The sequence below is a fragment of the Dreissena polymorpha genome, chromosome 9 (assembly GCF_020536995.1).
Source record: "Dreissena polymorpha isolate Duluth1 chromosome 9, UMN_Dpol_1.0, whole genome shotgun sequence".
Lineage (NCBI taxonomy): Eukaryota > Metazoa > Mollusca > Bivalvia > Myida > Dreissenidae > Dreissena > Dreissena polymorpha.
The window spans coordinates 88931302-88950513 of record NC_068363.1 but is presented as its reverse complement, the minus strand read 5'-3'; the positions used below and the strand labels follow the sequence as shown (position 1 = coordinate 88950513).

Genomic DNA, 19212 nt, shown 5'->3' with positions numbered 1-19212 from the left:
GTGTCGAATGAAGAGATATCGTTGCAGGAATTTAAAATGCACCGTTAAACTAAATTTAGATTCACATCATACATACATGATATACATGCTGGAGAATTCGACTGTACAGACATTTTCGATTTCATAATTAAATATCTGGCTTATTATACATTTTTCGATACATTTTCTTCTTAAATTTTATTTTAATTTATATTGAAATATATGTATAATACGTTTTATAAACATTGTATATAAATTCATAAATATTTGACAAAATCGCATAATCTCGCTTTTGAGAAGACAAAGAACCTGGTAGAGCGATGTAATGGATCAAACCTTCTTCATTAAAATACTAGAATAAACGCTTATATTGTAAATCAAGAACAGTCAGATTGTAAAAAAACATTGGTTTGTTGACATTAAGGCCACCGTGTTTGGTCAAGGAAATTAAGATCGTAATCGCACCTCGAGTTTTGCTTTTTAAAAGAGCAATGCGTTCAAAACGGCTTGATGAGATACTAGGATGTTCGATTTTCCGTCCAGTATCTTTATTTTAGGAACTGGAAAATATTTAGAAGGAAATAACCTCAATGATTTGATACAACTCGGAAAAACCGACATGTCATGAACTAATAGCCCGAAATAATATCGGTGACTTGAAAATACAAATGCTATCACAGTTTAACACACTTTCACTAAATTTATGATTACAAGCACGAAGCGTAACTTAAATATGATTAAGCAGCATATATACATTCAATTTTAGAAATACTGAACAATTATGATTTAAGAAAGATTTCCAGGTAGTATGGACGTAAAAATACAGTGAGAACTATTCAACTATGTACAAGATTAAAATGGTGTTGAGAAAGATAATATGGCAAGTTTTATTTGTATGTATATACAAATATACATACATATTTATATGTCAACCCTTGAAGATACGTGTTTTGCAGTCGAATAATAGATCTATGCATTAAAGACAATACTAATAAAGCTTAACCGGCATGCACATTATTTGCAAACTTTAATGGTACGAAAAACAGGTAAAATATACAACAGATGGTTAAAACGATCATGGAGAGTTTAATATTCAACTCAGCATCCCTATTTAATGGCAACAATTAAAATAACATTTAATTAAATTTTAGTTTGTTTTTTTACTCGAGTGTACATTCAATAATTCCATCGCAATTCACTGTTAAGAGCTCTTAACAGGAGTTTTGATTTTACATACTCATTAATGAAAAAAAATCGCAAGGTAGCAGTTTTATACGCATACATACGACAATCCTTTCTCGTGTTATACGTATGCACAGGCCAATACTTTCTAGTGTTTTAAGCATACAGACGACAACTCTTACAAGTGTTTTAAGCAAACATACGACAATACTTACAAATGTTTTATGCAAACATACGATAATACTAAGAAGTGTTTAAGCATACATACGACAATACTTACACGTGTTTTAAGCATACATACGACAGTGCTTACAAGTGTTTAAAGAATACATATGACACAACTTACAAGTGTTTTAAGCATACATGGGACAAAACTTACATGCGTTATAACAAAACATACGACAATACTAACAAGTGTTATAAGAATACATACGGCAATAATTAATATAGTAATACGCATGCATGCGACAATACTAATTAGTTGTTAAATGAAACCATGCCAAGAAATCACTCAGCAAAAAACAAAAAAAGAGAGAAAAATTGAACTAAAAATATCAAAAGAAACATTATGAAACATTATGACATATGGTTTAATTGCATAGCCCTTTTTCATGTACATTCGACCACTTTTTTTAAAGAGTTAAACTGGATTGTTTATACTAAATGAATCAATTGTAAAACAAGTAAGACTTGTAATACTAAAGTTTATGTCTTTACAACAATAGCATGCAAACTATTTAAATTTATGATATTTCCTAAGACAAAACCAGACCAAATCTGGGCACCCTAGCAAACCTTATTAGTTCATATATTTCCTATCAATCTATTAAGTTTGATGGGAAAATACTAAACTTATGTTTTAATTTTGATTAAAATAATGAATACATCTTATTTAATAAAAATCAATAAGAACCTGTTAATAGTAAATATTATCAAATAATTGGAATGGACACATAATGAAAAGTGATATGCTTGTTAATTTCAAAACAAATTAAAATTTTGTCCAAATAAAATCGAAAATGCCTTTTTGCAGCAAAAAAACAATTACAATTATGTGGAAAATTTTCTTACTTAAGATGACTTATTCAAGTTTAATCATAAATATTTAATAAATTGTTATTATGGTCAAAATGGTCAAGTTTTACTTCAATATGTGATAACTGTGAGACATTTTTTCACCCCTTTGCAAACATGTGTGAGTGTTAATGCAACTGGGTTAGGCTTCTATGGTGCATGTTCTCTCTCCAAATCCTTTCAAAATATTAACAAAATAAATAAAGATTACTGATCATTTTCTATCATTAACACCCTTTTACATGCATCTCTTTTTAACATGGTTTTCAAATTATATGCCTTGGCATTTATTATAGAGTATTTATATGTAACAACGTCAACACTCGAGTGATTTAATGCTTTCTCCGATCAGTGCTGAACCTCGGATAGTTTGAAACTGCATGCCCAAGTCCCATGAAAATGCTAGTTACCTAATACGCGCTAAAATAGCATCCATTTTATGACAGGAAATGACGTTAATTTAATGAAAACAATTTCGTTTTGCAGATAAACATTTATTTATGCTTATGTTGGTTAGTACTTGGTGTGAATGGAATATGTGCTTTAATGCCGCTGGGTACGAGCAAAGTGTTTTTACTAGATTTACTCGCGGATCATCAATTACCATTACGTGCATAGAATCAATAAGCAATACTAGTATAAAATCATTATTGACCAATTTTAATGTATTTCTTTTTCATTTTTGATAAGATTTCAACTATGAACCAGGACTGTTAAGTACTATTTTGTAAGTATTTGATGACTGGGCCGGCTTTTTACCACAATTGTTCACACTTCTTTAACAATAATTCCTTCCAATCTGCTTCTTCTTTCAACTTTTCTTTTCTCTTGCCGTCTGAATCAACATCCATTTTGTCTAGGTACTTATTTATCACATTGTTGAAGTCGACTGGTTTGTCTGCATGCACGTGATGATCAGCGTCTTTTATCACCTTAAAATATTAAGACAAAATTAACTTTAGCAAATTTCTATCATAATAAAGTAAATTTGCAGTATTATCCGATCATCGCTTGTCAACCCTGTCATACAAAATAGAACAAGTTTGTGTTATTTTACAACAAGCATATGGTGAAAATAGTGACTTTGGATAAATGTAAATCAATAATCAAGTATACACTGTTTGTGGCGCATGACATTACAACAGTTTGTAAGTGGAATATTATTCAACAACTTCACAAGATGTCAATACAATATTCATCGTTCAAGTATGTTCAGATATTCATACATAAAGTTCAATGTCAACTTTAAAGACCCTTAATGAAAGTGTGGATTTTGTCCCTTATGTTTTAAAGTTTTATAACATAAAAACGTATTTTTTACCTGTTGCATTGTCCGGGACAAGCTTATTTGAGGAAACTAGTAAATAGTGTGCATATATATAAATATACATATGCCATAATACGAGGGGCAATCACACATTGAGTGAACAGTGTCTTTAATTCCAAATGTGTATGACAATAATGTATTTAACAGTAAATTATTATACCATCTATACAAATTTATATAAATTGTAATGAAGCAATATTTAATGTGTGTTAATTAAGCTGTTCTTACTCATAATGTTTTTTTAATAAATCAGTGTATTACAATAAAATATGTGTCCTACTTTCAAACAGAAACAGGGTCATGCTGATTGTGTTCATGGACCACCGGTGTATCCTGCCATTTTGATTACGTTTATGGACCACAGCGGTATTCTTTCATTTTTCCTCCAAGTATGACTTGAACTTTAAGGTATTGTGAATAGCGTTAAAAGCGACATGTCATCTTGAAATGGTGGTTGTTTGGTGAAATTTATTAAAACATATATAAATATATGACAAAGTTATATTTTCAAGCTGTTTTATGGAAAACTTTGTACTTTGACTTTTAAGCATTATCCTGACATTTAAGGTAGAGAGACAGGTATTATCATCTGATGCTATACCTATATGAACATTTGTTTCGAAGGGAACTTCTAAATTGTTTCATAGCCACATTATTTTTTTATATCTTCGTGTGACCTTGACCTTTATGGAAGGTAGACGAGTGTTTAAAACGAAACGTCATATGTTTATAATACCCATTTGTGGTAATGTATTCCAAAATCATAAAAAGATACATGTATGGCTTAGGCATGTATTTTCAAGCTCTCGTTGGCAATATTCAATCTTTTACTTCTCAAAGTGACAAAGCCCTGTGAAGTAGGGAACGGGACATCCTTGTTTGCATCGACGTGTTAGAATAGGATTTACCAAAGTGGCATACATCTGGATGAAATTGGTAGTGCAACAGCTATACTTTAATTTGAGATTACGGGGATATATACACATTATATTTTACCACAACATCTAAGGCTTTTCCGTTCCGTTGAAACCCATCCATCCATGTGGTATCAAGCCATGTATGAGAGCCATTTATGAAGGTGATTGGTATATCTTTGTGGATCTCAGCCAATTTTCCTCGGTATACCATTGGGCGTTTTGCGTTATCATAATTCGGAGCATGAGAGAGCGTTCGAAAGGCAGCTTCACCGCTGAAAGGTTGACATCAACGCTATTATTCAAAACTTTAAATTTAAATGAAATTTAATGAAAATGATTTTTTTTCTACATAAAGCGATGGAATTTTGACTGAGTCCCCCAACTGTCACCATGGTATTGGAATCGGTGAGTTAATTGGACATACTACAATTTGAAGGTACTATAATTATCAAAGTTTTAAATGTTCTTTTTAAATAGGCAGCTACGAACCAATAATTTATTGCAGTACTTAAATAAAAAATATATATAAAAACAAGGAAATGCCTAGAATACTTAAAATATAAACATACTGTTTTTCAAAATTGATGATGATAATTAAATTGCCTTATGGAAAAGCCTTTATTAAATCAGCAAGTGAATATGTTAAGTAGTTGAAGGAACAGCTAAAATAAAAGTTAAGTGTTTGCTTGGTATTTCACATTTTTTCGCGATCTTTATAATTCACAAAACGATTTTTGTCAGTTTATATTAACATTAAAATTATAAATATTAAATACAAAGACCCAGTTACTAAAGTGGTGAACATGCCTTTTCAGCCAGATCACACTATTGTGTCTTACTTTAAAAATGACAACACAAAACAATGTGAGCTCGTGAAATTTAATAACGAATTTTAAATTTGCCTTGTTTGAATGGGGTAAGAAAAACATGTCACAAATATTGATGTTATGTATTTTTTTTATTGTTTTGCAATTGAATCATTCTGCAAAATGCAATCTGAAGTAATTTTTACAGATTTGTGCCTAAAATGATCGCTTAGTTCACAAGCCAACATATTCATAAATTGGCTAATACATTGAGGCAACTATCAGTTTATATCAAGAATCTCCGTAAAAGCTACATGTTAAAATATCGATTAACTTCGAGAACCTTCCCTGTTACCGCAAGGTTCAGGGCTTGGACGTGTTGTGTATCTACGCATATTTTTGTACTTGTATGTTTGTTCAAGCTATTCACATGGATCAAAACTAGCTAGGTGTCACTTATACCGAACATACCTTTAAAAATGTCCTCTGCAACCGCAAGGGTTAGGTGTTTAATATTTGGTGTGCAACATCGTATTGTGGTCCTGTAGTTTGTTCAAATTATTCCCCTCTCTACTGGTTTTAATGTTTAAAGCAAAATACTATATTTTTCTAATACTACAATGAGCCTGTGTCATTCGGAGTATAACAAAACAAGATACAAACCAAATTGGAATGCTGATCTCAGTTTTTGATGCACGTGCCCTATATTGAGTCAAAAATGTTTTATTCTTGAGTTTAAGCAAGTTTTTTTTCTAAAATTTGACCCGGTGACCTTGTTGTTTTACGAATGATACCCAGAAATCGGCCTAATCATTGTCTCATTTAAAATTCTGTCCAAGCGTCATCAAGATTGAATAATACATTTGGCAATAAGATATTAGATCTTTTTTAAATATTGTATCTGGTAACCTTGTTTTGGACGCACGTGGACCAGACTCAAAATCTGCCTTGATGTTTTCAAGATAAACATTTTGACCAAGTGTCATCGAGATTTGATGCGAATGTTGCCTCTTGAGTAGATACGAGCTAATAGTTGACGACGAACACCGAAAAAATAAGGTGATCACAATAGATCACCCTGAGCATTGTGTGCTTAAGTGTTGTATACCAATAATAAAATCCCTACGATATAAAAAGGAAATATCTATAATCAATGTGATTAAATGTTATTTCTGTATAAATTAAAGCTGTTTTCAGCGTACCAGTAGATGAAAAAACAACAACATAAAACTGAGGTTGAAAATTCAAATAAAGCATGATTACATACTAGATTAACACTTCTAGAATTGACCCCTACGCTGAGTCTTATCTTATCAGCTCAATACAAGGACGACTGGGTACTTACTGTACTGCGAACATTTGTTTGTATGTATTCATAAATTGTCCATTTACAATAAACAACCATGTTTATTGCAACAGCTCACTCACCTAAGACATATAGGGAAAAACCATGTGCAGACTGTGTAATGTTTAGGTAATAACTGGGATTTTGTCTATTTTTGTACTATGTTAGATTGAATATGGTCTAGGGCATTATAAGAACAAATTAGAGTTGTCACTATATTTATATTAAAATAAGAAACCCCTAGTATGGGGCCAATTTTGACCCCATTGACATAATTTAACCAAACTTACTAGAGGACAACATTATGTTGAACCTCGGTTATAGAAAATCATATGCTGAAACTGGGTTGTTTATCAAGTGTTGTTTCTGTTACATCCATCGTTTTCGATTAATTGGTATTTAATTTATTGTTTTTGCTGTCCTGTGTTATTTCCATAGTTTTTAAATCCATCGCAATTTGGGCTTGAAGATCTCCAATTGCTCACAATGCTTACAAGGGTGTATGAATGGCAGCTTCCATGATAGCGTATGTGGTGAAAATATATTGTGTTTACATTCATTTGCGTCAGATACATATACACTTACATACATATCTTGTTATGCGATGTTAAAAAAACAAAGTACTGCACCTCTTGGTCGCCTGGGTTTATGAATAGAAATATTACTTCAGTTTGCTATATCAACCTATAAAAATTATATGACCCCTGACTATTGCAGTTAAGTAGATGATATCAAGAAGATGTTAAAAAATTAAAAGTATGGCCCCAAACCATATGGTCTAAGAAATGAATTGAAATTTTAATTTTATTTATCTATGGTTTTGTGTATGACCTACATACTAGTATGCAATGAATTGGAATGATTTTAACAACTTTGAAAGATCCCCACATGATCTTGTGAAGTTTTGTTAAAGCCTCAGTTTGCGAATTAGATCGTTGTTTTGCATATAAATCATATAGCGAGAACTACTCTTTACATAAATTCATTGAAATATATTTTTTATTGAGGTTGACATCGAACCTGGTCAAAATCGGTTTTGAAAATCGATAAAATAATATATAAATGACCATGATAAATACATTTAATAGGCGAAAACCATTGCAGCGTCGCGAGTTATGCAAATTATAGCTATATTTAGCTTTCGCTAAACATTATAAGCATAGTGACGATAAATACAAAGGTTAAGCAAAAACGTAGCGTTGCAACTCAGTTTCCGGCTGAAACAGATGTATTTGCATTTGTTCTTACCTTCTCTCCGCTAAATTAGCCCGTAGCAGCCATTTTGTTTGTTTAGGTTTGAAATAACGTATCGAATCATGAATATTAAATAGGTCGTTTTCGTTTCTTACCGTACTCGACCCCAAAATAAAAATCGCTATATTGTTTGTTTTCGACCGATTGCAACCGGATTTTCAGTAATATCCTCAATAAAAACACGTTTTATTACCATTCTGCCTATATATGTAGCAATGACCGGAGACTTTAAATAATACTAGGCGTTAAGGAGGAGAAGTCGTTCAGGGAAATAATTATGCACATCAAGCAACGCACGCTCTAACGAAAGACGGGCAGCACTGTATCCTATAAGATCCTACAAGCTCCTCGTGTTTATATCCGTAAATCTGTTTATTTTCGTCACTTCTACGTCTCTTCTACATTTACCCAATTTTATTATCATATTGATCATCATTCTATATTAGTAAGGAACGTTAAAAAATCTGCCATAATGTTAATTTGTCATAAGATTTTTGATCAGGCAAGACCCATGTCTATACCAACGAAAGTAGTCAGTATTTGGTGGAACAACGATTTTGCAAAATTTCAACATTATTGACGTTAACATAAGCAAGACTTACGTGGGCCTTTGTGCATTGCAATGGTAAATGTAGTCCAGAATTGTGTTATCATCAAACACTTTGTCAAATTTTGTCCTGATTTTATAAAAAATCAGTTTCATCAAGCGAGGACCTACAGCAATTAAGATATGTTTAATAAAGAACGAAACACTACACATACCATAAACAAACAATATTATTACATAGTTGTATATAAAAGCAGTTATTTTTTATAATATTAACTTGATCTTTAAATAATTAAACATTCTCTAAAAACGACCCATCATTAAAAATGAAAACATCCCAATTTTTAAAAAACAATATCCACACTAATGCGAATAATTAAATTAATAACTGAAATGTTTGCAGAATGTACTTGATATCTACATGTTTCAATATGAGTTATTGAAGTGGAGTTTATTTTCATAGTTTTTTTTCCTTTAAATCTGCAATTCCTTAATTCAAAACTGACCAGTCTTATTCAAGAGGTAACAGGTATTTCTAGCAATATATTCTCGTCTCTTCTTATTTGATACATGTTTAATTACTACAAGCATCTACATTATCGAATATTCTTTACACTTCGACAATATTTGTTGCGTCAAAGTATTGTTTTCTAACATCGTAAGCCTCTGAAACAATGTTATCAATACTTGAATTCATTTCTATTCGCATCCATGCCAATTACTCAAATAATTCATGGTTTAACCATACCTCTATTAAAGGGAATGCAGAATAGCATATTTACTGCACCAGTTGGTACTTTATTAATCTAGTTATTTTATTGAATGGTGAAAGTTGTTGCTTACTAACTCACCCAAAGGTCCTGCGGCTCGAAATACAGCAAGAATTTCATACATAAAAATTCTATCAAATTCTTTGAGAACGGTTGGCACTCTTCGGAATGGTTCAGTTTCGAATTCCGACTCTTCTGGAAATCCCCATGGATCAACTAAAAATAATTGTTCTCTATTTTCAGGGTATTTAATAGAATAAGCGCTCGCTAAATAACCACCAAGAGAGTGTCCAAGCAGGGCCATTTTGTCGATTTTTATCTCCTTACGCCATTCTTCAATAGATTCAACAAATTCCTTTTCAATCGGTTGGGCCCTATGGCTAAACTCATGCCTTGAGCTGCGTCCAAACCCAAGAAGGTCAAATGCGTACACTGGTCGTTTCTCTGCCAACGAGTCTATGTTGTGCACCCATACTCCTACCCCACCCCCTAAGCCATGAATCATGACCAAGGGAGTTTTGGGTTTATCTTTGTTCGCAACAATTGTCCGTATACGGTGCTGACTTTGAGGAAGATCAACCCATTTCTTCTCCAAACTGCATTTGATATCTAAACAGAAAAGTGAATCTTTGAATGTTAAATTATAAAGCGTACAGCTTACTAAAGAACACGTACCATATCTGATCATATTTGTTTTTGACAAAGGTAAAGATAATGCGAACATTTTGAAACAATAATAAGAAATGTGTAATTGTTATATAGTTGATGGACCGATTCCGGAACAAATGCTATTTTTCTGCTCCAACATGGACATGCAGAAAATATATCAAATGATAATTAATTAATTATTATTGATGACGATTTAGCCTTAAGTGTTGCATCAGAGTTTTGTTCCTTATTTATATGGCTTATTTATTTATTAATTAAACACATTGTATCAAATAACCTGTTATTTACTCTGCAAATTTATAAACTTAATATTTGAAATTTCAAGCCATCCAATGTCTTCAAAGGACATTATTGAACCTCAAGAATATAAATGATATATTAACCATTCACATAGCTATAATATTTAATACAACATGCCACAAAGAGACACAGTGATTGGTTCCATGAGTAATAAAAATATGAGACAAATACATTATCATAAAATAGTGTTTTTTTTGTCAAACCGACCCACTTATACAAATGTGCCGATCAAATTTCGTGTGTGCCATGAATTAAAATAAAATGTGTTTGGCAACAATTAAGAAGGACATTAATACTTTTTTTCACAACAACACCCAATTAAATACAAGTTCCCCTTTATCAAGCAGTCAATATAATATATCTTTTGGATAAGTCAGATGATATTATAGGTGCAACATGACGTTATTAAGAGGTCTGTGTTTTTAGCATTTCATATACGTTTCGTGTTAAGCTCTTGTTATACTAGAAAAGCGCACACACGATAGGCTGAATGGACAACAGCATATAATATGTTGGAAACCTTTTGCGTAAACAATAACAATTGGATAATATTTATTTTAAATAACGGTAGACTATAAGGAAGGCAGCAAGGAGATGGCAGATTGATTTTTTGGTCGTTTGCCAGGAAAAGTTTGCGAAATACAAATTGTTGTTAAGCATCTTAACGATTTGAGAGTATGAAAATCAACAAAGTAAGGCGCCACATGATATAAGATTCTTTTTTGCAACAAAATATCCATTTGAATTGAAAGACATATTACCAGAAAATAAAATTTAAATACACATGTTTGAATATTTATCATCGATTTTTTTATTCAACTAACGAACGTATCAAACGAACCAACAGGAGCATTTATTTACTAGTATGCCGATAAATATAAATATTTACTTATAATTCCTTTAAAATAACGAGGCCAGTCACATAATGCATATGCAACCACTTACCCCTAAAAATTCATTCCAATACAATCAGAATGATTAGTATTGATCATTTATTTACAGTTGTCAAAGCGTCGTTGTTGTTGTTGATTGGATATTTCTGTGCCAGGCTCTGTCAGTGTAATTCACTGCCAAGCCGGGTTCAAGAGCAATGGCTACTTTCGTTTTCAAGTAAACCAAATTTAGAGTTAAAACAGTTGTTTCAAAGAAAATATAAACTTTTGGAATTTTTTTTTAGAGGTAAGTGGTTGCATATGCATGCATTATGTGACATGCCTCGTTGTTTTAAAGGAATAGGACGCGAGCTATCGATTAAGGGGAAAAACTAAAAAATATTGTTTGAAACTCTGTCGAAGATTTATTCGGGTTGACAAGCGGGCTCGATATATTGCTTTGTAAGCGACTGACTGTGAGTTAACGGCTGGACAGATTTTCAAACAGAAGTAAACTTTCTTTTGAAAGGTTGTCCAATTGCCCATAAGCGGATCAAGGAATGCTTTGGATTAAAGCAATTTTGACATTTTTGCGACCCGCGAAGACAGGTCTATGATAAATTCAAGTTAATGACCTTGTTATAATTCCAATATCAGAGGGTAGGGATTTTTGTTTTCATGGTTCTTTGCCGATTGTTTTCTCATTAAACATGATTTTATATATTAATTTGAATATATTGGTCTCCTAAAAAAAATACTATCCAGGGTACGTTACTTGCACCTGTGGTTTTAGTGTGTGGAATTATTGTTACTAAAATCACCTACTTACATGTATTATGTACAATCAGAAAAGTTTGTTTTAAAAAAACGTCATTGTGCCAATCTACCGGTAATCCGCACAGAGCTTCAGATCCGAAAAAGCACATTATTGTAGATTTTAATATTAAATAATTGATGATAATTAAAAATTAATGTTACAGTGAGTTTGAGCGTGTGTTTTTTAAGCCAACCTGAGCACTCATATAATTGGTAGTGTTTATAATAGGTATATAATATCCCCCCTGTTGTTGATTTCATAGTTATGAACATACTTTGCCACAATTAGAATTTAATCATTTTCAATATAAAAAAAACATATATTGGTGAGTCCGAAAACCGGCCCCAAATTTGACTATAACAAATAACACTCATATGCATGCTCTCATGTGCACAAATATGACTGCAAAACACAAAATACGTTTTTTTTTCAAAAGTAAAATCTCTTTATTTATTTTGTCTCTTTAAAATTTGACCTGAAATGGCTTACGCCGTGATTTAAAATAAAATGCATATAAATTCTATACTTGCAAATTATAAAAGAGCATATTTATGTCGCCGTGGAGCACAACCCATTTTGTATTCATTTTTACCCTTTGAGGTTCAAAGTTTAAACGAAACTCTGTCTGCATATGATCCGAAACGAAAATGAAATCAAATAAAAAATATCTTTAACAGCGAAATGCTTATGATGCAATCAAGCTTAAATAATTTAATGTTTAAACTTAATTCATGATCTTATCTTTCTTATTACTAATTGATGAGGTAAAAGTAATTAACTTACAATCTAAAACGCGGGATTCAGCTTGCTCAAGCTTATACACAGAGGTGGGTTTCCACTTTATCCAGTTAAATCTCTCGTGTAAACTGAAACAGACATATGAAGAAAACATACATGAACATTGACAGAATTTTCGGTAAAATTATAACAACACTAAAATCTGATTGTTTCTGGTAACATACTTAAAATGAGTCGGTAGGTAGTGTTGTATATCAGATCCTTATGCAAAAATTATTTTTTACCAGATTAGCCATCTAAATTGGCGATTCCGGTAATTAAAACGAGTTTTTCAAACCTTCCGCCGGTATACGCGGTTAATACCTCTAATGGGGGTACGAGTGATATAAAAAGAAAATCATTTTGCAATGGTATTTTTTTATTGTGTTGGTTACAATATTTACAAAACAAAGTTTTCGCTATAGTGACACACAATAGCTGTTATTACTTGGTGAGTCTAACACGCTTTCTTACGCTGAGCGGGTACCAAAATCCTCATATGATAACATTTAAAGATGAAAGTAAGTCATATTTAACATCGCTAACATGCAATTTATCAATCTTGATAATGGAAAGTAAAAAAAAAATCAGTTTTGTCATCGTATATACATGTATTTACACAACATTCGTTTCACGTATATAGGAAACAACTAGTGAATTGTAAGTGGTATTTATGCAAGCTTAACACGGTCTCAGATACCAAGATTGTACCTTATTCACTCATCGTATTACATACACAAAATAATATTATTCATAATTAAGATAGATTATGTGACATTAATCAATCTTACCAAACGAAATTGCAACACAATACATTTATATTTAAAGTTAAATGTATGTTCTATTATGGGAATTTGAGCAATTCTACACCCCGAAGCACATTTGTAAAGATCAGCTTTCGGAAAATGGTATACATGAAAAGACTAAAACTTATCGTTATGGATACCAACTTTTCGAGTAACATAAACTTTTGACGCCATCAAACCATATTCCATCTATGACGTTTTTATTTAAAATAAGCTGCTTGTCGAGGAAAACGGCGGATAAACCGTTAGAAACTGGCTTTTCGATTTTGTAGTCTCGCTTCTTTGGTTTAGATTTCTATTTTTTATCATTTGTTATCCACGGTTTTAATTGCAGGTAGTCTCATGAGTTAGATTTAGGTTTCTAATACTAGCCATTGCCTTATCCACTGCCTTGATTGCTGGTAGTCCCATTTGTATGATTTAGGTTTCTAATACTAGCCATTGCGTTATCCGCGGCCTTGATTGCTGGTAGTCCCATTTGTATGATTTAGATTCTAATACAAGTGATTGATGTATACATGGTTTTGATTACTGGAAGACTCATGAGTTTGATTGAGGTTTATAATTGTTTAATATACGTCATTATATTATCCACGGTTTTTAATACGGGTAGTCGCATGCATTTGATTAGGATTTCTAATAAAAGTCAAATAAAAGCTTTATCCACGGTTTTGATTACTGTATTGTTTAAAATAATGGATTCATCTCTTGATTTACTATCATAATAACTAATAAATATTTTCTATATATTAACGGTTAAATACCGCGTGTCGAATAGGTGTATTTTATCGATACCACTAAATGAAGATTATGTTCACCTTGATAATTAGAAGATACGGAATTGAAAAAATAGCGCTAAAAAGACCATCTTCACTATGACATGGCTCAAAATTATACGTATCGCTCACATTTGTTCAAGCACATGCATTCAATTAAACTTAAATATGTAATTTGCGGTTTACATTCGACGTTTTTTTTAATGTTTTATAAACTCTATTTATCGATAAAAAAAAATCATGGCAAAATGGGAAGCGAGGAACCTACAAGAATGTCATGAGGTTTTTATTGTTCCACCAATCGAAGTAATCCTTATTGATGCCATGCAAAATCAGTTTAAAAGACATTATATCGCTAACAAAATCTTCAAATGTATTCACCATGTCAAATGTTCGAAATTCAATTAGCAAAATGAAGGTTTTGTTTCAACATCATTCCAGTTCCTCCAAAAAGACAAAATAAAACAACATGGCTACCTTTTTCGACTTGAGAAAGTGTAAATGCCGCCCTGTAACTATACAAATTAATTGGGTTTTTATGCATCCACTACTATATAACACAAAAAAAACAGTCACATTATCTTCTAAAGTTAAGTACAACTACCACATTGTTTGGCTACTTCGTTTGAGTTCGTACTTCCCGTGACATTGTTTCGTATTTTTTTTAACAACAACAGTTGTTAGCTTTAATCCCGTCTAAACGGAAACAAAGAATTGAGAACAAAGTGATTGCCTTTTTAGATACAGTCTGTGTAAACTTGCAAAATATAGCATGCATAACATTATTGTTTCGAAAACGTTTCCGTGACTCCAAAATATCCGGTATCACTCCAAAATATCCGGTATCACCCAACCTATTGTAATGTTTCTCTTTTGAACAATGTTTAACATACGGATACAATACAGTCAAGTTACCATTACCGGATTATTACCCATAGCGGATCACTTTGATGTTCAAGACTGCGTATCGCGATGAATAGTTGACATTTTTAGATGATGTTTTGCACAACGCATCTTCAAGGCCTGTTATTTAAAACGCATTGATTGAGTCGTAATCGGAGCTACTCGTTGTCAAACATTTCGGTATGTTTTGCTGACATGTATATACGACTTTTGTTTACTTCCGTCTCGTTTCCAAATCGAGGTTGAACATTTTTCGCGGCCACATGGTATAACTCTGTTAAAAAGTAATAAGTTTGCGCATTAATTTAAAGGGCATTTTGTAGTCTTTCTGCCTGCAAAAGTCCATTTCATTATTGATTCGTGTTTAAGATTTTGCAACACCTTAAATGAAATGAAGAATTATAGCAATAGCTGATCAAGCGTGATAATATGCGTATTGATAATATGTTATATTAGAATATATGCAAATCTTGTTGATTCTTACAATAAATGATCACAATCTTAATGTTTTATTTATGTTCCATGTTTAATATCGATGATTAGATATGATTCAAACAATTTACATGGTTTATAAGATGCCCATGTCTTTTCCGTTTTCGATCTTTTTAAGATTTTCAATAGATAATTCACACAAGAACATCATGCGTAAAGTGTGGATACAATATCACATATAGAAAACAATTAATAACAAAAAAATGAATAAAATTTAAAACTTGCAATGTAACTTGGTCATTGTAAACAACACATTTCATGTTTCAACAGTTCAAATAGCGTGTTAGATGCCCCCCCCCCCTGAGTGGTTTCAGTCACGTGATCCGTTATAACTGCAACTGATCCTTTAATGCATGAATTATGCGGCGAAAAAAAGTATCACAAATACACTTTGCCTGTGTTTAAAAATAAGACAATGTGCTGAACCAGTAAGCAAACGTAATATTTAATCAAACTTGTGTGAAAGAAGTCTCAAAACATAAATTGCTTCTCACCAAAAGAACTTAATTACACCACTGATCCGGTAATGGTAACTTGACTGTACTTCATGCAACAATAAAAAGTTGTGTAAATACCCTGATACTCCCTTATATAGCTGCCCAATATATCGCGATGTCCGATATATCGCGATTCGGTTATGGCTTCCAAAAATCCGACGAGCTTGTGCGCAAAAAAACATGTTTAATCTGTGAACTCCCTAGTCTGTCACCCTTTAAATGGAACGCATTGACGCACAAAAAAACAGTCAATTGGTCACAGTGAAGTATTATTTGCACACGGCTGGGATTGTTTTATCATCGAACAATTCACTAGTATCACATCCTAGGTAATAATGCCGGTTTACAGGTATATACAGGTAAAAGATGTCCCCAACTACGGAAGGCAATACCTGCGAGAACAATACGTTCATGAATGCCATGCCTTACAAAATTGATCTCACATGCAATAATATTGACTCGCGATACAAGGCACTCGAAAAGCTAGATAGGAAAATGGATACTTATGAAAAAGAATTCAAATAAGTATGGTTAAATATGGATACAGTCGCTAAAGATACTAGCGAAGACGTTGAAAGGATCGAAAAAATCGAACACGAGGGCATTGGTATTGAGGGAGCAAGGAGAAGGATATCGGACCTGGAACGAGACAACAACAAATTAAGAGAAGATATTAACTATATGCAATCCCAAAGTTTAATTAACAATTTAATATTCGACAACATCCCGATAAAACCAAATGAAACGCCGACAAAATGCGAAAAAACATAGTGAGGGACTCCATGTCGGAGGAGCATAAATTAACCTAGGAAGCGGTGGCGGTGGCGGCTATGAGATTTGAAAGAGTGCACAGGCTGGGCAAAAAAACACACTTATGGAAATGGATCTACCGGATCGGCGATGGGAGGCATCGGATCATCGTGTTCAAATTGTCATTCTTCAATGCGTATAACAGGTTCGCGGGAGAAGTAGAAAATTAACGGGAACACCGTTCTACGTGACAAAACTACTCCCACCGGAAAAGCAGCAAACAGATGGCGTCTCTTTAGAAGAGCCAATAGGGAAAGGCAAGCAGGGATACGGGCATGATGTACAACATTATAAAGATCGACGACAGGCTAATATAGGATGCGTAGGTGGGACCTGATGGGCTAAAGTTTGTAGTCTGGAACTGTAATAGTTTAAGTGCAGCGAAGCGGGATGATCCGGATTTCCTTTCGTTTTTATCACAGTATGGTTTAATAATTTTATTAGAATCGTGGACTTGTTAAACACGCAAAATGGAAATTCCTAGAAACGATTGACAAAACTTTTCTAAGAAAAATAGGCATAGGCAAACTAAGCGCAATAGTGGCGGAAAAGTAATATATACGTGCAATAGCATAAACGGTGGAATATATGTTGTAAAAAAAAATACCCGCGTCACTATAATGAGGCTTTAACAAGATAAATCGTTTTAATAATGAGGAAAATATATTTCTTTAAGCGATATATATGTATATATGTGGGGAAGTGATTCGCCGATGGCCAACCTGATTTATACGGACCTGTTTGAAAGTTTCGGTAGCGAAATTAACCATGTTCAAGTGTTGGGCACATGAATTATACATGAATTCGAAAATTTCGAAAATGTTTTAGGTGGCATTGATAGCCAAATGCAATAAACTTAAGTAATTCAAGCTTTTGTCATCTTAAAGAAATGTAAATCGCCTGGTGAAGATAAATTGCTTTACTACTAATATTTTATCGAATTCTGCGATATTTTGGCTGGTTATATTACAACGCTTTTTAAAATGATTTTAAATACATGCAAATTCACGTTAGCTTGGACTGAATGGATTATAATCCCTTTACATAAGAAGGGTGGACCTAGTAAATATGGAGGCATCACCCTATTAAGTAGCTTTGCAATTTTTTTGCACGTATACTCAACCAGCGAATATCGGCATGTTGTGAAAACAATGATGTTATCTCCGACGCGCCGTTCAAGTTTAGAACAGGCAGGTCTAATTTCGCTATTGTTTGCAGAAGATATGGTTGTACAGGGCGAAATGCCGGAAGATCTACAGATGTCTATTGATCGTTTATATGATTACTGTTATAAATGGGGTCTGCAAATTAACATACCGAAAACCAAACATTATTGTATTTCGTAAACTAAACCAAACGTAATGAGATGTGGCAGTATGGAAATAATAACATAGAAATTGTGAACGACTTTATATATCTTGGTTGAATACTTAATCATACCGTGAATTTCAATCTTAATACTTTGCGTGGTAAGGGCCTCAAAGCAGTTAACATATTGTTTTCAAAACTGATAAATTAAAGTTGTAAACCGAAGGTATCTTTGTAGATGTTTGATGCGTTTGTTAAATACATTTTTACATACTCGTGCCATGTATCGTGTTTCTCAAGGTGTAGCAAAAAAGAACAGCTGCACTTAAAATTCTGCCAAGCTGTTCTTGGGGTAAGGTAAGGAAATCAAATTAAAATGTAGGCGTTTACGACGAACTTAGTAGATACCCGTTGTATATAAAGAGATATGTACGTTAATCAAAAAATATATGTCTTAAATTATAATAAATAAAACTGGTTCGGACGATCAAGACGTACTATGTAAATACGGTTTTAAGTATGTGTTGTATAATAAGTCACAAATCAATGAGGCGCATGTTTTGTCTTTGTTTAAACAAAGAGTTATTGACGAATACTTACAAGGGGTGGGGGGAACGATATTTTAATGATAATAGGATACGTATTGTATATAAAGCATTAAAAACAACCTTATGTTTGAATCCATATAAGAGACGATTTTATCAAGAAATTTAAGAACAGCGATTACGAAGTTACCCATCTGTGCACACAACCTTAGAATTCAGACTGGTAGATATGATAGAATGGAAAGAAATATATGTAACAGTTTTGAAGTGGAGGAGGAATCGCACTTCTTGTTAAAATGTTCTAAATTTGTCCAACTAAGAGAAAACTTCATTAAAACATATTACAGAAAAAGACATAGCATGTTGAAACTCACGTTATTATTAACTACTGAAAACAAAAATGAAATGCTCTAGTTAGGCAAGTTCATATCATAGGAAC

General features: G+C 32.7%; 1 protein-coding gene across 1 annotated transcript; it reads right to left on the bottom strand.

Annotated features, from left to right (window-relative positions):
• Nucleotides 1–2990: 2990 nt before the first annotated feature.
• On the bottom strand, nucleotides 2991–18511 carry LOC127846246 ((Lyso)-N-acylphosphatidylethanolamine lipase-like). The gene is made up of 6 exons (XM_052377415.1): nucleotides 18503–18511; nucleotides 16656–16749; nucleotides 9283–9810; nucleotides 8487–8598; nucleotides 4559–4751; nucleotides 2991–3167 (listed from the first exon to the last, which is right to left on the bottom strand). Exons 1-6 carry the CDS (start codon nucleotides 18509–18511, stop codon nucleotides 2991–2993), a joined length of 1113 nt encoding a protein of 370 aa, XP_052233375.1.
• Nucleotides 18512–19212: the final 701 nt, after the last annotated feature.